The sequence below is a fragment of the Hypanus sabinus genome, chromosome 1 (genome assembly GCF_030144855.1).
Source record: "Hypanus sabinus isolate sHypSab1 chromosome 1, sHypSab1.hap1, whole genome shotgun sequence".
NCBI lineage: Eukaryota > Metazoa > Chordata > Chondrichthyes > Myliobatiformes > Dasyatidae > Hypanus > Hypanus sabinus.
In genome coordinates, this window is record NC_082706.1 from 23,176,448 (window position 1) to 23,199,032 (window position 22,585).

Sequence of the window (22,585 nt, forward strand, 5' to 3'; positions counted from 1 at the left end):
TGAGCTTTTGAACTGCCTGTATGACCTGGCACTTTTGCGGTGTGAATTGAATTCTCAAAGGTGCAGGATGGTTGTGGGGTGGCGCGCGTATGGGTGGAATCGAGTCAGTGAGGCCTAGGCCCAAGAGTGGACAAGGATCCAATGTTTGGCCAGTGCTGGAGTGGACTTGATTTGAAGTGATTTGATTGGACGATTTGAAGTGATAGAACTGAGACAAGGTAGAGTCAAGGCAGTGAGACCTGGGCCTGAGAGTGAGGAATGACCCACAGTTTGGCCAATTTAATTGCCGTGCCAATTTGAAAAGGTCAGGTATGGGCTGAATTGAGCTGGCAGGCCCCAGGCCTGAGACCATACTGATGCAGTAGGGCTCAGTCTGAGAGTGAGGAACCTGGCCAATTTAAACATCGTACTAGATTAAAAATATCAAGGTATTGGGTCTGGAAGTGAGGGACAAGCTGGTATTCAGCTCACCGCTCTGCGAGGCTTACTCATCTCTGCACTGAACTGAGGATGTGGCCTGCAATTAAGGGGCTCCTGGATTGTTAGTGACTGATTTTGTGGCCGTGAACTCACTTTAGTGGACTTCAGTTTTGTTTGTTATCTGTTTACTTTTGTTTACACAGTTTGTTTTTTATTTGCACATTGGGTATCTGACGGCTTTCTGTGTTCTGTTGTTTTGTGGCTGCCTGTAAGATGAATCAAGTTGAATATCATATACATACTTTGATACTTTGAAGTAATAATGGGCTCAACAGCAATGTGTGAAAACAAGATTCAGCAGATGCTAGCAATCTAGAGCAAAATAAATAAAATGCTGGAGAAACTCAGCAAGTTGGGCAGCATTTATTGGGCGGGGGGGGGTGGATAGAGAGTCGAGGTTTCAGGCCGTCTGTCAGGATTAGAAAGGAAAGGGTCTGAAGCCAGTATAAGTTTGGGGGTGGGGGTGGGGAATGGGTAGGAGGCTGAGAGGTGAAATCAGGCAAGGGAGAAGGGGAATGAAGTAAGAAGCTGGGAGTTGATAGGTGGAAGAGGTGAAGGTCTGAAGAAATCTAATAGATGATAGAGTTCTATTGAAGAAACAGAGGGAGGTGATGGCCAGCTGAGGAGAAGAGGAGGGGTAGGAAGGTAACCAGAATGTGGAATGGAAAAAGAGAGAAGGGAGAGGGGGGGGGGAGTAAGTTAGAGAAATTAATGTTCATGCCATCAGGTTGGAGGATACCAAGACAACACAAGGTATTGCTCCTTCCAACTGAATGTACCCTAATCATTACAGTAGAGGTCATGGACAGACATGTCTGAATGGGAAGAGAAGGGAATTAAAATGGGTAGTCTTTGCAGATCTTGCTTTCTGTGCAGGACAGTGAAGATGCTTGACTAAGTGGTGGGTCTCACTAATGTGGAGGAGGCCATACCAGACAATCATGGCAGTCGTGAAGGCTATGGACAGACCTATAACAATGTAGACGTTTTGGTGGGTGGACCGGATTTGACACCAGCGGATTAGGAATATCTTCGCTCCAGCTAACGCACGAGGTGTGATTCAGATACAAGGTGAGGAGCTGTTGCAAGGGCCCCCGACTCCCACTGTGCAGATGGAAGCCGTGCCCATGGCCCATTACCCTGGTTAACATTTATTTTCTCAATCGATTCCTGATAAAACGCTTTAAGCACTAATGGCCCAGAGTGGTAAATGGCTGTGCTTAAATTTGCCACAACTCATGTTTGCTTTGGGAGCCATTTAACTGTAATAGGCCTTTAAAGAGCGGAGTATAATAGTGTTTGTTTGGACAGACTTGGGGAGATAACTTTCCAGCTCATTAAACGAGGTTGAGAGCACACTCCTAATAACGGAAAGGCAAGATGTGTATCCTGTATCAAAGGGCAGTCAATCATAGTAGAATGTGGCACCTGACATTTTCTTATCAGCATACCTGTGCCCCGAATTGCTTCCAGAGTCAATCCCTGCTCTTTCCACCAACCCAGCTGTCTCCGGGATGCTTGCCCTCAGCTGTCACTTGCGCTCCAAGGCTAAGGAAGGCGGTGACTCGACCAGACACAGCGGCGATTAAATAAACTGCTCTCTGCAGCCTTGACGGTGCTGAATAAACACAGTCTCCACTTTACCTTCCACAGAGCAAGTGAAAGTGGGCGGCAAATTTTGCCACAGCCAGTTGTTGAGAATATTTGAGATAAAAACTGTGCGATAAATGGTTAATTCCCTATCTTACAACTGTGACTCTAGAAGCAGGCACTGGACTGGTCAAAAGGTGTATTGAAAGAGTAACTGGAACTTTTAGAAGGTATTATTGATTATCCTGTGAGTAAACACAGTATAATCTGTAAATGGTGAACCTCAGTGTAGGAAATTGTTACACTGATTGTCATCCATTCCATCTGAGCCCTCCGGAGGTTATTCTGTACCTCAGCATGAGTGGTTCCCTCCTTTCCCTTCCTAACAGTAGTTTGCACTTGCCACTCAAAGTATTGCAGCACAAAAACAGGCCTTTCGGTCCAACTCTTCTTTGCTAAACAAATTGCCTAATGAGCTAGTCCTATTTGCCTACATTTGGCCCATATCCATTTAACAGGCAGGAAAGGTTAGCTGGCCAAATGTCTTTTTTTTTCCCAGATCTTTTTATTATTATTATTATTATTATTATCCAAAATACAAGAGTACATCGAAGTAAGAAACACAATGTCTCAAAAGAGAAAAAATAATTTAGGATTGAAAAATATGGTGACAAAAAAAGAAGAAACCCTACTAAAGCAAGAGAACAGTGGGGGGAAGCCCATTAGGTGTCTTCTAAATGTTGCAATTGTATCCAACTTCAACATTTCCTCTGGCAGCTCATTCCATATAATCACCACCCTCTGTGTGGAAAATCTTCCCCTTGGGTCCTTTTTAAATCTATCTTTCCTCTCTCCGTTTAAACCTACTCTCTCTAGATTTGGACTATCTTGCCTTGGGAGGGGGTTAGGGGTGAAAGACTTTTCTAGTTACCTTATCTACTCCCTTTATGAATTTATAACTTCTGTAGGGTTACCCCTCCACCTCCTGTGTTTCAGGAAAAATACCCCACCCAGTGTAGCTTCTTGTAACCAAAGACCCTTTTTGCATCCTCTCCAGCTTAATGACATCCTTTATAGCAGGACTGCAGTTTTCCAAATGTGGCTTGTAACCATCTTGTAACATGATAAAAAATAGAGGGCTATGGAGGATGGGAGGTTTAGATTGATGTTAGAACAGGTTAAAAGATTGGCAAAACATTGTGGGTCAAAGGGCCTGTACTGTGCTATAATGCTCTTGTACGGCATATTCTGACCAAACTCCTTCACTATCCAGTCTCCACGTTCAAGGTCCTTCTGTTCTGCAACATTCCTCAGGGCTCTATTGTGCAAGTTCTGCCCTAGTTTCTCTTTCTATAATGTAGCACCACACATTTACCTGATTAAACTGAGTTGCTAATACCGGTCCCAAATTTGAACCCGGAGCACACCATTAATTGGAATAGGCAGACTTTCTGCACCTCTCCTTGTCAATTGCACTGAGGAGGATCTGTCAGTGACAGCACTGTGGCTATTTAATTAGGTACACCCTATCTAATCTACTACAATCTAATCAGCCTGTCATGTGGCATAACTCAATGCACAAGAGCATGCAGACATTGTCAAGACGTTCAGTTGTGCAGACCAGACACCAGAACGGGGGAAGGAATGCAGTCTGAGTGGCTTTGACTGTGGAATGATTGGCGGTGCCAGACAGGGTGGTTTGAGTATCTCAGAAACTGCCGATCTCCTGGGATTTTCTCTCACGGGCTGTGAGAATGGTGTGGAAAAAAATCCAGAGAAGGGCAGTTCTGTCTGTGAAATTAACAACTGAGAGAGGTCAGAGGAGAATGGCTAGACTAGTTCAAGCTGACAGGAAGGCAACAGTAACTCAACTAACCACGCATTACAACAGTGGTGTGCAGAAGAGCATCTCGAAAAGCAGAACAGGTCGAACCTTGAAGCAGATGGGCTACAGCAGCAGATCATGAACACACATTCAGAGGCCAACTTGTTAGGTACGAGAGATGCCCAGTAGAGTGGCCATTGAGTGCATGCTGTCAGCAATTCTCTCTAAGGATTAAATAAAGCACAACACATATGCTATAAAAAATAGCTATTGCTTTATTACAAATATTGCAGGGATAATATTGATTTACAGTTGTATTCTGGTCCCAGTACAGTGACGGGAAATGGTGGGGTTCAGGGTCAGTCTGGATTGGGGTAGGGCACCCCCTTCCCTCCAGAAACTCAATAAATAAAGTGCGTTTTCGCTGTAGGCAAGGCCAGTCTCTGACCTCACCACAGGGTGGGGCTAAAGGATCCCAGGCAGTACAGATAGGGATAGTGCCGGTAACTCTGGTAGGAGGACATGAATGGTGTCCTCTCCATTGTGCCCACCTGCTCCTTGGGCACAGCGTAGCTCTGGCTGGCCGACAGCATCTTCCTCTTAGTCTTGTACCTGCGGTTTTGGAACCAGATCTTCACCTGCGTCTCGGTGAGCTTCAGCGCAGTGGCCAGGTCGGCCCTCTCGGGCGCCGACAGGTACCTCTGCCCGTCGAACCTCCGCTCTAGCTCCAGCACCTGGGCGTGGGAGAAGGCTGCTCGCGTACGCTTTTTCTTGGGGCTCCTCACCCCTGTGGGCGAGACCTCGGCCCTCCTGTGAACGGCAATGCCTGACGGAGCTGAAGCAGAAAAGAGGGGGGGAAAGAAATTTGCATGAGATTTGTGATCAGCAGATTAAAGGGGAAAGTCAGTGGTCAGAGGAGACATCCAACACTGCCAATTTATCCTAGAGTACTGACAGCCCCTCCACTCGATTGGAAATAGCACTCCAGCATCACTTCCAGCCACCAGTAACCCATCCCTCCTCCTCATCTCTCCCCACAGCAGGGAGATCCTTCTCCAGACACAGGAAAGTGCAGATGTTAGAATCCTGAGCAATGCCCAAACTGTCGAGCAGCATCTGGAACCTTCACCTCAGTCCCGATACAGGGTTTTGATCTGAATGATTGATAAGTCCTCCCTCCAAGGACACTGTTTGGCTCTGAGTTTCTGCAACAAACTGTTAGTTGTTGATTGACCAGACTGTCCATCCAATCTCTCCTCACTACAGGTTGTTGCCCACACCCCTGATTACTCCAGACTACAGAAATATGAACATCACTCATACAGGGGGACCACTTCCGTCAGTCCTGACTACAGCTAGCCTCGTTCTCCCTTTCCTCATTGTTCCCAGCTACAGACACACCATCTCTCCCTTGCCCAGCCCAATTGCATGTCCCCCTTTCTCTCCACTTTTCCACTGATGACAGATGCACCCTCTCCCCCTCCATCCTCAGACACAGAAACTGCCACATCCAAGATGTGGTTTTCTTTGATCCATCTCTATACCCTGTCTTACCCCTCTTTTATCAGTCCTGGTACTTGAATACCCTTCTCCTTCCCAATCTCTGGATTACAGATACCCTTTTTTCTCCCTTTCCCTCAACTCTCTCGACTAGTAATCCCACTTCCCCCATTAACTCCCTCACCCGACTACTATCTCCAGACCTGTCTGAGCACAGACAGAGCCTGAATCTTCATTACTCTGTGCTTTATGTAGCCCCTTTTCAATCATGGCTCACATTCAGCCACACTGCAAAGCACTGCCCCTTCCATTTACTCCCACACTAGATCTATCTCTTCAGTTCATCCCAGAGACAACGTTTTTCCCCACCACCAATCCCACTCTATACACATCCATTCTTTTCTATCCACCCTCAACTCTGACTCAGGTCTAGATTTACCAGTCAGACATGCACTCATGCAGACAAAAATCATAGCTCACCTATGCTTGCCGAAATCAGTGTCTGCAAAATTCTACTGGAACAAAGACCTTTGGGATCTTTGAAAATGCTAGTCATTCTTTCAGTATTTTGACCCACGTGGCAGAGAGGCAGGAGATCTCTCTCGACCCAGTGAGACTAACATCATATAGTAAGAGCAATTCAATACTCCCTCTGCACCTGCTCCCTCCTCGTACATCTACAGGATTCTTCCTAAAGGGTGTAGCTTTAGGGTGAGACTGGGAAACTCAAAGGACATATTGTGTGCAGTTCTGGCTGTCTGACTCCAGGGATGATATCAGTAAGATTGCAAGAGGACAGAGAAAGAAAATTCAAGATTGTTGCCAGTTGAGGTGCAGAGTTGAACGAAATGTGGAAGCTCCTTCCGACTTTATTCCTTGGAGTGTGGGAGAACGAAGGGAGATTTGATGGAGGTATATAAAATTATGAGGGATATAGATAGGGTAAATGCAAGCAGGTACTTTTTGCACTGAAGTTGGGAGAGCCTAGAGCAAGAGATCGTGGATGAAAGGTGAAATGCTTAAGGGGACCATGAGGGGGAACTTCTTCACTTAGGGTGGTGAGAGTGTGGAATAAGCTGCCAGCAAAATTGATGGATGTGGGTTCGAATTGAACATTTTCAAGAGGTTTGGATGAGAGGGGCATATAGGACTATGGTCCAGGTGCAGGTAGATGGGATTAAGCAGAATAATGCAGCAAGGACTAGATGGGACAAAGGGCCTGTTTCTGTGCTGTAGTATTCCATGCCTCTGACTCTAAGAAAGAGTTGTTTTCATATGCAGAGCGTGATAGGTGCCTGGATCATGTTAACAGGGGCAAAGGAAGTTCAAAATAATTTTATTATCAAAGTACATGTACTGTATGCCACCATACACAGTAAGCAATAAATATTGAGAACATGAGCTGAAGTGTCCTGAAAAGTGAGCCCATTGGTTGTAGGAACATTTCAATGCTGGGGCAAGTGAAGTTATCTCCGTTGGCTCAAGAGCTGGTTGAGGGGCAATAATTGTTCCTGAACCTGATGGTGAGGGTCCTGAGGCTCCCGCATCTTCTTCATGATGGCAGCAATGAGAAGAGAAGTTGACCCGGTATTGGTATGGGTCCTTGATGATGGATGCAGCTTTCCCATGACAATGCTTTATGTAGATGTGCTCAATGACAGTGACGTTTTAGAAGCACTTGGACAGGCACGTGAACAGTCAAGGGAGGGCGGGATATAGATTACGTACAGGTAAATGGGGTTAGTTTAATATAGCATCATGGTCAGCACATGCATTGTGAGGTGAAGAGCCCCTTCCTACACCGTTTTGATGCGTTCCAACTTCTTTCTCTCTCAAACACTGAAAGTTACAATGGAATATTTTACACCCAGCTGACTTGCAAACACATCACTATGTGGATGAAAATAAAATTTCCACATATCACCTCTGCCTCTGATCATCTTAAATTGACTTCTAATGTGTTCTTCAGTTGTCTCCTTGTTACTTTGTCTGACCTTTCATGATTTTGAACACTCATAAACCCTCTTGATAATATCAGTACAGCCCTAGATTAGCCAATCTTTCTCATCCACAGAAAGATTGGTGAATCACCTCCTTCCCCTCCCTAAAGACCACCTTCTTGCTAAATGCTACTCCTTAGCATAAAGAGGGAAATCCCAGCTTCAGTTTAAGGTCTGGTTATGGAGGTACACTTCCTGTCCCTCTGCACTCAGGGTTTCCTGATTCAAGTCATCATTTCTCTTGCTGTGTAATTGTAATTGTTGTATTATTGTCACACATCCCAAGATACACAGCTTTGCATGCCATCTGGACTGATCACTCCATATAATAACTCATCGGGGTAATTGATAAGTTCATGGCCTAAGGTAGAAGGAGATGAGTTATTATCTTCAAACTTTCTGCATTATCACTCAAAGAGTCAAACTGCATGTGCATGTAACAAGAGCTGTATAACTCATCTCCTTCTACCTTAGGCCACAAACTTATCAATCACCCATCTGTGGACACTTTCTGGAGGTCCAAGATCAGAATGCTCCATGACCGCTGGACTAAGTGTGTAAATGTAGGAGGGGACTATGTTGAAAAATATATGTGTTGGGTTTTCTAAAACTGACTCCTTCTACCTTAAGCCATGAACTTATCAATCACCCTGGTAGTGTTAGAGTTACGGAGAAGGTGCAAGGACCCTGACAAGGTTGATAAAGAGATCTTTATGGTACACTAATCTTTTCAAGAATCTTTTAGAGCAGCATGAGATTGTCCTTCAGCTTGGTGTGCGTGTTTTCAAGCATCAAGTATCTCCCTGTCGATGGAAGGAGAGCAGTCAGTGACCAAGCTGTGGGGTGGGGAGGTCTTTAATTATATTGTGCCTTGCATTCTAAGACACATGGGTTGGTGCTAGAGGAGGGGAGTCAGTGTGGACTGGTGCTGCCCGAAGTTTGATTAGTGATTCTTGCTGAAGATTAATTGATGTGGTTCACATTATTCTGAATCAGGAAGAATTGGTTTCTATGCTCAACAGGTTGTCCTACTTGGACCAGTTAAGCATAGAAACCAAGTCAAACCTTCTAAAAATGAGGCAGTGAACTGAAACGGAGATGAGTGGAAGCTGAAGGTTCCAAAACTGTACTTTGAACCCTGTGCGTGAAACGTATCCGAAAACACCTCGGGCAGCAGATTTCTTGTTATCAGGCACAACGCCTACAGAACTAAACCTTTAATCTCGGAGAAAATCATAAACAAAAAGAGGGCTTTGGAGGTAACGAAAGCCAACATGTCACACAGGACATGCTGGAGGAATCGAGCAGGTCGGGCAGTATCAACGGAAGGGAATAAACTGCGGACGTTTGCGACCAGTAACAACTAGCTCTGCGTGTGGATTTCCAAAAATGAAGTGGATTATGAACACAGGGGATTCTGGAGATGCTGGAAATAGTGAGCAAAAGACAGACACACACCCGCCCCCGGATGGACCTGCTGAGCTCCTCCAGCATTTTGAGCGTTTTAACCAACTGAACAGCAAGACCATGCTGAGATGGAAAACTTTACCAACTGTACCAGGCAAGGCGGCCACTTCGCCCGTTGGGTCTGCGGCAACTCCCGGTACAACAGACCCAGCCATCCTCATTCCTTGTGCTACTGCAGTTTAGTCTCCCCTAATATTGCTGTCCATCCACTATTGCTGTCCGCCCCCCCTCCCACTAGGCCAGTTGCATATTTTTCATTAGTAGGTTTAAATTTCGATACAGCAAAAGAAAAAAAAGTACTCTATTGAAATAGTCAGGGAACAGTCCTCTCCATAATTTACGCAGTTTCAATAGGATATAGCAGAACACTGTTGTGGTTCAACGTTCAGGTGAAATACGTCTACTTCACTTTTAAATCACCGTATAGTTTCTCAGACTTTCTCCGATTGCCCTAAAATCGCATCGCGGCATTCGAGCCGTTTGCAGCAACGCGGAGAGCGAACGAACGAACCAGCGGGCGGGATCGCGGGCAGAAGCCACTCGAAACTTAGTTCGGAAATCTCGGAAACAGTTCGCGTCTGACCCGTTAACAGAAACCATTGGTTCTGGGTCCCTTTGGGCAGTCTTTGGCTCAACGACGAGGTTTTAATGGAAAAACTCCGGCTTGATTCACTTCTATCAGCTTCAGGCCGAGCAGAATGCTGGCGTATTACAGAGAGCGAGCGAAATAAAGATATCACCCCCCCCCCCCACCCCACCACCCCACCACCACCACCTCCAGAGGGTTTCCTTACCTCCAACCTCCAGGTCTGTCTCTCTCGCAACCTCTTCAGCTCCAGTCTCCGAATCCCCTCCGTATCTTGTCTTCTGGTCGGCTGACCGTCTACCCTCTGGCCAGGGCTTGGACGCATCTGTTCCTAAAGGGGCCAGTCTTTGTCTGGGACCTCCCGGTACCTCCTTCTGCGCCAGGATGTCCTGGATGAGGAAAGATGTGAATGGTTTTGTTGTGACAGACATACCTGCGGCCCTGGATCCGGAGCAGTAACCAGGTCAGAGATAGGAAGTGTTAAGTTGGTTTCTTGGCACTCGGCTTTATTATACCCGAAGGTGAAGCATTTATTATAAAGCATAAAGGGGGAGGCGGAGTCCGTCTCCTCCTCAGCTGTAATCACCGCTGTCTGCTCTGGGCTCTGGGGAACGGCCGCGGTGACTTCCTCTGTTCAGTGCGGAGACGCACCGGAGTGCTCTCATTCTCTTTCGCTGTGCTTTTTAAATCTCATTTTACCTCCATGGGACACATAACCCAAATACTGGCCCCACACCTGTGCTGTGTTCTGAAATGTTACGCGGCGCAAACTAAGGGTTAATTATAGGAGGAGTTTGCTGGAAGGGTTAATTATAGGAGGAGTTTGCTGGAAGACATTTAACCCCTTCACTGCCCTCTCTCCCCAGACACAGGGTTGCATATGCGCTTTTACAGACAACATAGAAATTCACAGCTCATTGCAGGCCACGATTTTATTTAGCCCATCAGGAATTTCGAACATCTGGAGCGTTTTGTTCTCAACCGGTGCACGTCCTTACTGTGATATTTTGTGGGTGTCTTGGAATTATAAATAGGCATTTCGACCCACCATGTGCATCGTTTTAATTTTACTCGTTTATGTGAAAGCTGGCTGCTGTATGCGCATTACCGCACTGACGCATTTAAACTTCCAAAATAAGTTCAATTTCAAGTTTAATTGTCAATCAACCATACACATGAATACCGCTTCTGGGGCAGAGGTGCAAAACACAGTACCGACAGCCATACACAGCACAGGGTACCAGAAAAAAACCAGTAACAAAAAATAATATACACCAAATAATAACACTGTAATTACAATAATATCAGTGTACAATACAACTGATGGATGAATATGAAACCTATAAGCATCCGGGATAACAGCAAGCAAAGAAAATAGATTATGCACAATAAAGGGAGAACTTTCATCAGAATTTACTTCAAGGCTTAAGAAGATCTGCCAGACAGAGCCCAACAGTAGAAACACAACAAAGGCAACAGTGTCGTTATCTCCAAAATAACTATTCCTTTGGCATAATATTTTAGTCTGAAACTGACCTGGGAAATTTACAGCGAAAAATAAGAAGTGAAATGACACATTTTAGAAAATACTATGTACACCTGAATGCATATAGATTAACACTACCTGGGACAGAAGGAGGAAAAGGAATAATAGCCATAATATTTTTACACAACAGTCAGATAAAACTTCTAAGGAAATACTTTCATCAACGAAATCAGGATTCAGCACTGTTAAGAAGTACTCACCACTAAACTTAAATTAAAGCACAACCCAGAAAAATGAAGAAATTACAACTACAGAAGAAAAAGTTAACCACCGGAAGAGCATAACCCCCCCCCCATGGAAAACACCCCCACGATCTGAGCAGACTAGATGTTGTCAGGGAAATGTCGAGGAAAGCCTGGCTCAGTGTTGGAGACCTCTTCCCCGAAACAGAGGGGTTTCTTGTGGCAGTACAGGGCCAGGTGGTTAACACACAAACAATATCAGAAATGCATAATAAAAAATCAACAAATTCAAGACAATAAATACAGAAAATGCCATGAGAAACCAAAAACAACCCAATACAATACAGGATCCTGAAGCGGTTTAACTCAATCTGATTACTTCCACAGGCACAATCAGGTGGGAAGCATCATACACTAACATCTTGCTTTAAAATACAAACTCATAAAAGACAGTATAACTTGCTATAAGACTGATCCAGTTTTAGTGTCAGGTTATATTAAGACTGATCCGTTATTACAGACAGGACAACCCATAATAATCATTTGGATATAATATTAAACAAGCAAGAACAGCTTACTTTACAGATACATTGATTCCAAACACACACAACATACAGAAATCAGCAAGTGAAAAATGCCAGAGATATGCTGAATTAACAGGAAAACAGAAGACCATGGAACATGAAGAGGGTATACATTGGCCCGATAGTGATATCTATAACAGGTACCATTCCAAAGTTACTACACTATAGCATTAAATAAATAAGCATACACAGCAATATTTATGTAAATCTCTGGATAGCTACAATACTAACCACCACTAGAATTGTCTGAAAGTTCCTAGCAATTGACAAATGAGCATGCTTGGCTATGCCCATAGATCAAGTTTTACCAGCTTGAGCTGAGAAAAAAGATTAAAACAATATTAAATGAGGCTGAGTGGTCCGTGGAGGAATAATTCTTCGGTTTCAGCAATGGCTTAGGTCTAAGGATAGTCTGTTTCCATTATGCCTCATCAACCACCTCAGGACCTACAAAACTAATAATTCACTCAGTGATGGACAAGTGATGCCTGACGACACTGCTAGGTGGTTTGTTTGTGAGGGGGAGCATCCCCTCTGCCACTTCTCTGTGTTCCTGATGTGGGCTCATTGGGCTGGAAGGGGTTATTATATTGCACTAGAAGGGCTTGTTACATTGGGCCAGTAGGGCTTGTTACTATCTTGTATCTCTCAATAAATAAAACCAGAGCCCAGCACGCTGGAATATTAAACAAACCATCTCTTGGTTGGTGTGACAGGTCAGTGTAATGCCATTACAGCAGCAGCGACTTACAGACAGTAGTGATTCCACTGCTGTCTGTAAGGACTTTGTACGTTCTCACCGTGACCATGTGGGTGTGCTCTGGTTTTGTCCCACATTCCAAAGATGCATGGGTTAGTAGGTTAATTGGTCATATAGGTGTTATTGGGTGGTGTGGACTCGTTGGGCTGAAAGGGCTTGTTGCCATGCTGTATCTCTAAGTAATAAATTAAATAATAATATTAATGACATTCTCAATAATATCCAAATGCTCCTTCAATACTTTGAACTGTCATGGGCCAGAAGTTCTAGTAGATAGCAGGGATGCTGTATTTCTTCAAGTGAGTTTTGAGCCTTGTCCTCTGTCTGCTGAGTAATCTCTTCTCATCGACAGAATGTGGAATAAAGAGGGGCTCCGCAGGTTGACCAGCATCTGTGAGGGTGGTGGGGGTGGGTGCTGGTGAAGCAAGCGTCAGTTTCCAGCTCATAGCCCTGTCAGAACTTACATAGGGTTTCGACCTGAAATGATATCCCCCAACAGATGCTGCTTGACCCGGCAGATTGATCCTTCTTGCTTCAGATTCTAGCACTGGAATAGATAGTCTGCTTTTGTTCACAGATAGAAACCTTGTCTGCTTGGCAAGGGGCATCATGGATCAAATGACCTTCTCCTGAATTTCTGATTCATTCTACCAAGGGATGGAACATAGAATAGTACAGCGCAGGAAAAGGTTGTGCTGACCAGCTGAAAAGTGAATCAAAAACACCCAAATAATAATCCCTCCTACCTACACAATGTCCACAACCCTCCATCTTCCTTACATCTGCGTGCCTATCGAAACATCTCTTAAAAGCCTCTAATATATATTTGCTTCTACCACCATACTAGGCAGCACATTCCAGGCATCCACCACTCTCTTCTCCCTCAAATCCCCCTTAAGCCTACCCCCCCTCACCTTCAACGCATGACCTCTGGTTTTAGGCAATTCAACCCTGGGAAACAGGTGCACTCTTGTCAAGTCTATCTATGCCTCTCATAATCTTGAAAGCCTCTATCAGATCTTCCAGATATATGGGTAAGCCTCTGACACTCCAGAGAAAACAACACAAGTTTATCCAGCCTCTCATGATTGCACGTGCCCTCTAAACCAGGCAGCATCCTGGTAAATTTCTTCTGCACCCTCTCCAAAGCCTCAACATCCTTCTCATAATGGAGCAAATAGAATTGCATGCAATACTCCAGATTTCACCTAACCAGAGCTTTATAAAGTCGCAACGTAACTGCTTGACTTTTGAAGTTAATGCCTTGACTAATAAAAGCAAGCATTTCATAAATCTTCTTAACCAGCTTATCAACCTGTGTAGCCACTTTCATGGAGCTATGAACACGGGTTATAAATTCTTTCTGCTCAGCAACACTGTTAAAGATCTTGTCCTTAACAGTGTAGTGCCTCCTTGCATTTGCCCTGCCAAAGTTTATCCCTGCCAAGATAAACCTCACATTTATCTTGGTTAAACTCCATCTGCACATTTCTGCAACTGATCTATATCACAAAGTATTCTTTGCCAGTCCCCTACACTATCCACAGCACCACCAATCTTGGTATCATCCACAAACTTACTAACCCACTCATCTACAGTTTCATCCAGGTCATTTATATACGTCACAAACAGCCGAGGTCCCAGCCCAGATCCTTGTGGAACACGATGAATTACAGAGCTCCAGCTCGAATAAGTTCCTTCAAACACTACTCTCCCTTTTCTATGCGCAAACCAGTTCTGAATCCAAACAGCCAATTAATTCTCTGTGGACCCAGTTTGGTGCAAACAATTGGATGAATGTCCCACAAGACAAGCACTTAAACCAGGGGTTCCTTACCTTTTGTTATGCCATAGTCCAATACCATTAAGAAATGGGTCCATGGACCCCAGGTTGGAAGACCCTGATATAAAATGTACAACTGGACTTGAGGGTTGGGCAGAAACAAGAATTACAATCAGTCATTGAGTGTACATGGTTCCGAACTGAAACTTTGACATTTCCTTTCTCCCTAAAGAATGCTGCTTGACCCACTGGGCTCTTTTAGCTAATAGATTTTGCTTTGGATTCTAGCACAGCAGTCTCTTGTTCTCCACTTGGAAAAAAGTGTGTCCATTTCATTAATGAATGGGAACCTTGGACTCTGATTTGGCTACAAAATATTTTGATATGTGGTTGGGAACGTTCTGAGAAATGTTGCCTTGTGGATGAGGACATCCTGCCAACATTGACATCAAACTGGGAAGTGCTGGAGTTACTCAGCCGGTCTGGTAGCACCTGCGGAAAGAGAAGCGGAGTTAACATCTCAGGCCAATGATCATCATAAATGGAAAAAAGGGGAAAATAAACACCCAGTTTCAAACACCCAGGTCTCTGGTGCTGTCAGTGTGTGGCAATTGCATATTCTCATTATGACTATCTGAGTCGTCAGAGTCAGACAGTACAGAAACAGGCCCATTGGCCCATCTTCCTAGCTACATTCTCCACAACACTTGGCCCAGTTCCATCTCTTACTAGCAATTCAAATTCATTAACCTCCTTCTCAGGCAATGTGTCTAGATTTTATCTACTCTCTAGGTGGAAAAAAAAATCTCACCCTACGATTGCTCTAAATCTCCAACTCCTCACCTTAAACCCACTGGTCTTTCTCAACTTGGACACAAGAAAACCTTTCTTGCTGCCTATCTCATCTATACCAATCTGTGGTGAACTACATATACCTGTCTGGACATGCCCCCTGCTGACTGCTCCTGTGGCTCCTCCCACAGACCCTGGTATAAAGGCGATTGGGGCCTGAGCCCTGCCCTCAGTCTCCAGGATGTAGTATGGTGGTCAATTGCTGCTTGTTCTTTCTCCCAGTCAATAAAAGCCGATATCTCGATTTCACATCTCAGAGAGTTATTGATGGTGCATCACAATCATAGTTAGGTATACATTTTATCAGGTCCTCCCCTATAAGAACAACAATGTTGTTGTGTCTCTCCTGAGAACGAAGTACTGCATCCCAGAAAACTTCCTCGCACATCTCAAGTCTGGGTGGGTTGGTTGGTCAATTGCTCACATAATTTCCTCCCTCAGTATATTTTTGAATCATAGAGTCTGGAGGTGAGAATATGAGGAGCATAGATGATGGAGAAAATTAGTTAGTGGCGAGGGATGGGAGGGTAGGACAATTGCAATCTAGCAAAGACTTGAAGGGCCAAGTAGCCTCTTTCAATGTTGTAAGGAAATCAGAATAAGATGGAGAACAAGTTTGTCCAAGTGACACAATTGCTTTTGTAATTGTCTAAGAAAGGGAAGTGAATACTTGCTCATCAGAGTTAATCTGAAAGCATGAGTGTAAATCAAGGTTGCCCAATCTGGGGTCCATGGATCCCTTGCTTAAAGGTATAGGTCCATGGTATAATAAAAGCTGGGAATCATAAGAGATGAATGAGGCAATTTGGAGAGAAATTAACAAGTTGCATCTTTGAGATGCAGTTGCTGGGAATTTGAAACAGAAGAGAATACTTGAAATCCTCAGCAGATCAGGCAGGGTACAGGGAGAGTAATATCACAATGATGCAGTCTGGGGGGAGTAATATCAGTATGTTGTTGTCCGGGGAGAGTAACATCACTACAATGCAGTCCAGGAAGAGTAGTATCACTATGATGCAATTTGGGGAGAGTAACATCACTATGTTGCAGTTCAGGGAGAGTAATATCACAATGATGCAGTCTGGGGAGAGTAATATCACTATGTTGCTGTCCGGGGAGAGTAATATCACTATGATGCAGTCCAGGGAGAGTAGTATCACTAAGATGCAGTTTGGGGAGAGTAATATCACAATGTTGCAGTCCAGGGAGAGGAATATCACTATGATGCAGTCTGGGGAGAGTAATATCAGTACGTTGCAGTCTGGGGAGAATAATATCACTATGCTGTAGTCTGGGGAGAGTAATATCACTACATTGCAACCTGGGGAGAGTAATATCACTATGATGCGGTCCAGGGAAAGTAATATCACTATGATGCAGTCTGGGGAGAGTAATATCACTATGATGCAGTCTGGGGAGAGTAATATCACTACGATGCAGTCCAGGGAGAGTAGTATCACTACGATGCAGTCCAGGGAGAGTAATATCACGACGTTGCAGTCTGGGGAGAATAATATCACTACACTGTAGTCTGGGGAGAATAATATCACTACGTTGCAGTCTGGGGAGAGTAATATCACTATGATGCAGTCTGGGGAGAGTAATATCACTACGTTGCAGTCTGGGGAGAATAATATCACTACATTGTAGTCTGGGGAGAATAATATCACTATGATGCAGTCCAGGGAAAGTAATATCACTACGATGCAGTCCAGGGAGAGTAGTATCACTATGATGCAGTCTGGCAAGAGTAATATCACTATGTTGCAGTCCAGGGAGAGTTATGTCACTATGATGCAGTCTGGGGAGAGTAATATCACTATGATGCAGTCCAGGGAGAGTAATATCACTATGTTGCAGTCCAGGGAGAGTAATATCACTACGCTGTAGTCTGGGGAGAATAATATCACTATGTTGCAGCCTGGGGAGATTAATATCACTATGATGTAGTCCAGGGAGAGTAATATCACTATGATGCAGTCTGGGGAGAATAATATCACTACATTGCAGTCTGGGGAGAGTAATATCACTATGATGCAGTCTGGGGAGAGTAGTATCACTATGTTGCAGTCCAGGGAGAGTAATATCACTACATTGCAGTCTGGGGAGAGTAATATCACTATGATGCAGTCTGGGGAGAGTAGTATCACTATGATGCAGTCTGGAGAGAGTAATATCACTATGTTGCAGTCTGGGGAGAGTAATATCACTATGATGCAGTCTGGGGAGAGTAATATCACTACGTTGCAGTCTGGGGAGAGTAATATCACTATGATGCAGTCTGGGGAGAGTAGTATCACTATGTTGCAGTCCAGGGAGAGTAATATCACTACATTGCAGTCTGGGGAGAGTAATATCACTATGATGCAGTCTGGCAAGAGTAATATCACTATGTTGCAGTCCAGGGAGAGTTATGTCACTATGATGCAGCCTGGGGAGAGTAATATCACTATGATGCAGTCCAGGGAGAGTAATATCACTATGTTGCAGTCCAGGGAGAGTAATATCACTACGCTGTAGTCTGGGGAGAATAATATCACTATGTTGCAGCCTGGGGAGATTAATATCACTATGATGTAGTCCAGGGAGAGTAATATCACTATGATGCAGACTGGGGAGAGTAATATCACTACGTTGCAGTCTGGGGAGAGTAATATCACTATGATGCAGTCTGGGGAGAGTAGTATCACTATGTTGCAGTCCAGGGAGAGTAATATCACTACATTGCAGTCTGGGGAGAGTAATATCACTATGATGCAGTCTGGCAAGAGTAATATCACTATGTTGCAGTCCAGGGAGAGTTATGTCACTATGATGCAGCCTGGGGAGAGTAATATCACTATGATGCAGTCCAGGGAGAGTAATATCACTATGTTGCAGTCCAGGGAGAGTAATATCACTATGTTGCAGTCCAGGGAGAGTTATGTCACTATGATGCAGTCTGGGGAGAGTAATATCACTATGTTGCAGTCCAGGGAGAGTAATATCACTATGTTGCAGTCCAGGGAGAGTTATGTCACTATGATGCAGTCTGGGGAGAGTAATATCACTATGATGCAGTCCAGGGAGAGTAATATCACTATGTTGCAGTCCAGGGAGAGTAATATCACTACGCTGTAGTCTGGGGAGAATAATATCACTATGTTGCAGCCTGGGGAGATTAATATCACTATGATGTAGTCCAGGGAGAGTAATATCACTATGTTGCGGTCCAGGGAGAGTAATATCACTACGTTGCAGTCTGAGGAGAGTAATATCACTACGATGCAGTCTGGGGAGAGTAATATCACTACGTTGCAGTCTGGGGAGAGTAATATCACTATGATGCAGTCTGGGGAGAGTAATATCACTATGATGCAGTCTGGGGAGAGTAATATCACTACGTTGCAGTCTGGGGAGAGTAATATCACTATGATGCAGTCCGGGGAGAGTAGTATCACTATGATGCAGACTAGGGAGAGTAATATCATTTATATTCAGGTGTTTGGTTTTACATTGGAATAGATAGATCTGAAACAAAAAGGGCAGGGTGATCACCAGAGTTGTTAATATCAATATCTATTCTGAAGAGCTGCCTATATTGGAAGGGTTGGGGCAACTCGTGGCCATTCTCTTTCCTTGCATCCAGGACTAGTATGAAAGAACCAAGCTTCTGTTGAAATGTCAGCCTATTGCACAGGCAACTGTGTTGCCGAGATCGGCATGAATTTGTAATTTATTTCTCCTGTCTAAGCTTCACTCTCCAATGAAAGGCTTTGCATGGAAGACTGTTTCCGGGAAACTGCATCTGATGTGACCCAGAGCTGGCTCGCCCAGTGCGAGAGCATCTGCTGAGCCACTCCCCACTGCAAGGGCCTTGTTTGATTTGCTGGAGTGAGGTGCCTCCGTCCTGGGTGGCCCACGTTGCTGCTGGAAGTCTGGCCAACAGTTTAGCGAGTAACCCTGCCTCACCTGCGCAACCAATTGACTCTGTTTGTTTGTGTTCCCTTCTGCTGTTCTCACAACAGAAACTGCCCTGAAGCTGACTGTGTTTTCCCACGTTCGACCCCGGTTGGCCTTTTCTCCCTCGCTCAAATAAAAATGTTCACATCTTTGCAGATGCTGCCTGCAGACCTGATGTTTCAGCCTGTGTTATTTTTTTGTGCCTAGCAATACATTTGTTCTGCTGAAGCTTTCCTGATCAATTTTTTTGGTCACTTTATTCTGGAACCTTTCCTGCAGTATAGTCACTGGTTCAATCCATGGTTCGGAATCAGAATCAGGTTTATTATCACTAACTCATCATGGTATTTGTTTCTTTGTAGCGGCATACACTGTGAGACATTAAAAAAAGTTTCTAAAGTTTGCAATAAATTAAATAAATAAATAGTACAAAGGAGGAGTGGGCCGTTCAGAAATCTGATGGCAGATGGGATGATCCTAAAACTTTGAAAGTGGGTTTTCAGGCTCCTGTACCTCCTCCCTGATGGTAGGACTGAAAGGAAAGCAAGCTCCAGCTAGATAGATACTTTATAGATCCAAAAAGGAAATCACCGTGTCACGGTGGCATTACAAGCATACAGGCATACAAATATTAGAGAGAAGTAAGAAGGAATAAAAAGTAAGTTACCTCAAACAGTCTAACAGGAGAGGGCTCATCACTTCCCCAACTATAGGCTGACCCATTATACAGCCTAACGGCTGAGAGTAAGAATTACCTCATGTCGCGCTCTTTGGAGCAATTCAGTTCTCTTAGTCTATCAGAGTGCTCCTCTGTTCAGTCAAGATGGCACGCAGAGGCTGAGAACCATCGTCCAGAATTGCCAGGATTTTCCCTAGGGTTCTTCGTTCTACCACAGCCTCCAGTGTGTCCAGTTTGACTCCTTTACCAGCCTTTCTAATCAGTTTATTGAGCCTCTTGGCATCACCCACGTTGATGCCATTGCCCCAGCACATCACCGCATAGAAGATTGTACTGGCAACAACAGATTGGTTGAACATGTGCAGGAGAGGCCTGCATACTTCAAAGGACCTACAACTCCAGGGCATAGAAGTGATCCTGGCTCTACTTGAACACAGATGGTGAGGGTCCGTAATGATGGATCCCTCCTATTTGAGGCACCCCCTTTGGGGTAAATCCTCGATGGTGGGCAGGCTTGTGTCTGTGATGGAGCTGGCTGAGTCAAAAAACCTCTGATCTTGTGCATTGCAACCTTCATTCCAGGCAGTGATGCAACCAATTAGAACCACAGTATTCACATCCCCTAATTCATAGGTTGTAGGTTGAAGCCCCAAGGAAGAGACACACATATCTACAAGGCTGATACTGAATCGTAGGATTGATAAACTGCTACAGGTGTCATTGTGGGGGTGAGTTTAAAATAAAACCCCATCTGGTCAATAGTCGCACATTAGAGTGACACCCAGCATCACAGTTAGTGTAATGCTGTTACAGAGCCAGTAATCGCAGGTAGACGTTTGATTCCTGCTGCTGGCTGTAATGAGTTTACACACCCTCTCCCCGTGACTGACTGGGTTTCCTCAGGATGCTTCGGTTTTCTCCCACGTTCCAAAGATGCACAGGTATTGTTTGTAAGTTGCGGGCTTGCTATGTTGGCGACACTCGTGGGCTGCCCAGCACAACCCTCGCTGATTTGATTTGACTCCAACAACGCACTTCACTGTATGTTTTGATGTACTTGAGACAAGTAAAACTAATCATAAGAGATGCCACTGTGACATGTTAAAAACTAAAGCCTGGAATCAGGAACTAGGAAGCAGCTCATTCCATCCATCCTCCACCTTCGGGTCCCTCTTAAATCTTTCCCCATTCACCTCAAACCTTTGCTGGCCACTTTTAGACTCTGCTATGCTGGAAAAATGATTGTCACAATCCATATTATCTATGCTCCTCACGATTTTGTAAATCCCTGTAATGGCAATTGTTGTGGCTGTCTCACAGCTCCAGGGATCTGGGTCCATTTCAATCTGTGTGGAGTTTGCATGTTCATTTCGTGACTGTTTTCTCCTGGGATGCTCTATCTTTTTCACGTGCCTTTAAAGACATGTACTTTCTTATGAATGTTGTGTCACTAATACTATGTGTCTGTGATACAGCTGGAAGCATGATTTACATTGCACCTGTAACTGTGCATTTGTTATAACCTGACCTGACTTGGTGGCTTGATGGACCACTGTAAATCGTTCCTTCGAGTAGGTTAACGGCAAAATGACTTAAAAGCGGAATCTAAGGGGTGTTGCTGCATGTGTGAAACAGAATGAGCTGCAGAGCTACAGTGACACAAAGAGGGAGAAAGTCAGCTTAAACTCGAACTGCCTCACCTGCGGGAGATCCATCATGGGGATTGATCTTAGTGCTGAAGGTGATGTCACCTGTGAACTGGTCCACTCACACGATGACTCATCTTACTGGCGCAGCTAGTAGAGCTGCTGCCTCAGACTTCTTGCGAATCTGGGTTCAGTCCTGACCTCGTGTGGAATGCAGACAGGAGAGAATCTGGGAATCTGGAGTAAAATCTTCGTCAGTTTACTTGTTATTTATGTGGAGTTTGCATGCACTCCCTGTGGTCCTGTCGCTCCCCTGGTGAGCTCTAGTTTCTTCCCGCATCCTAAAGATGAGATGGCTGACGGTTTAAATGCCTACTGTAAGTAATCTCTAGTGTAGGCACATAGGGGAATGGATGGAAATTCAGGAGTTACTGGGAAAACTAGGAAGGGTTTGGATTGCTGTGTGAGCCAGTATAGCTTTGGTGGGCTGACAGGCCTCCTATTTTGTAAACTTATTATGCCAGAATTTCCATTCTTGCTTTGGAAACATAGTAGAACAAAGCGATTAAGAGCAAAGCACATTATTCCTGGAAAGTGGCAACACAGGTGGACAAGTTGGTGAAGAAGGCATATGCTACAGTGGCATTGTATTTGTAGCGCGATCACTCGAGTTGAATCAAGATGCTCTCCTGACAGGTTGTTCCCTTAATGGAAAATGCCTGTGCATGACTTGATTTAACATGGGGAGGCTGGTGCACGATAGCCACCACACCATCCTTGACAGATCAGGGACATGGTCTAGTGGCATGGAGTCCCTTCACTGCTGCAGCCTTCCTCCGCCTTCACTGCTATTCTAATATGCGATCATCTTCTGCCAGCTCCACCACTGACGTCTTGGTTGTACTGCTCTTTGTCTGAGACTACTTTCTCGATCTTACTGCCATGGGTGACCCTACCAGGAGCTAAGCTACAGATGGCATTCATCTCAGCATCTCCGGAACTCACAAGCCTCTCCACCACGAGGAGGTGACGATCCTCGGAGAAGAGCTGGCATTGTATCATACCAGGGGCATTGAGTGCAGGAGGTGGGGTGTCATGTCATATCTGTGCAAGGCATAGATTACTATGTGCGATTCTGGTGCAGCTCTAGTTGAAACACTACA

At 44.7% G+C, this 22,585-nt stretch overlaps 1 protein-coding gene across 1 annotated transcript; it reads right to left on the minus strand.

Moving 5' to 3' along the window:
- Positions 1-4,344: 4,344 nt before the first annotated feature.
- On the minus strand, positions 4,345-9,879 carry LOC132407207 (homeobox protein Nkx-3.1-like). The gene is made up of 2 exons (XM_059993843.1): positions 9,657-9,879; positions 4,345-4,730 (listed from the first exon to the last, which is right to left on the minus strand). Exons 1-2 carry the CDS (start codon positions 9,877-9,879, stop codon positions 4,345-4,347), a joined length of 609 nt encoding a protein of 202 aa, XP_059849826.1.
- Positions 9,880-22,585: the final 12,706 nt, after the last annotated feature.

What these genes read in the sequence shown, in the direction of transcription:
- LOC132407207 (XM_059993843.1), bottom strand. Translation starts at nt 9,879, where the DNA reads ATGTCTGTCACAACAAAACCATTCACATCTTTCCTCATCCAGGACATC. An exon ending in GACAGACCTGGAGGTTGGAG is followed by an intron (nt 4,731 to 9,656) that starts GTAAGGAAACCC and finishes TTTCTGCTTCAG; the next exon opens with CTCCGTCAGGCATTGCCGTT.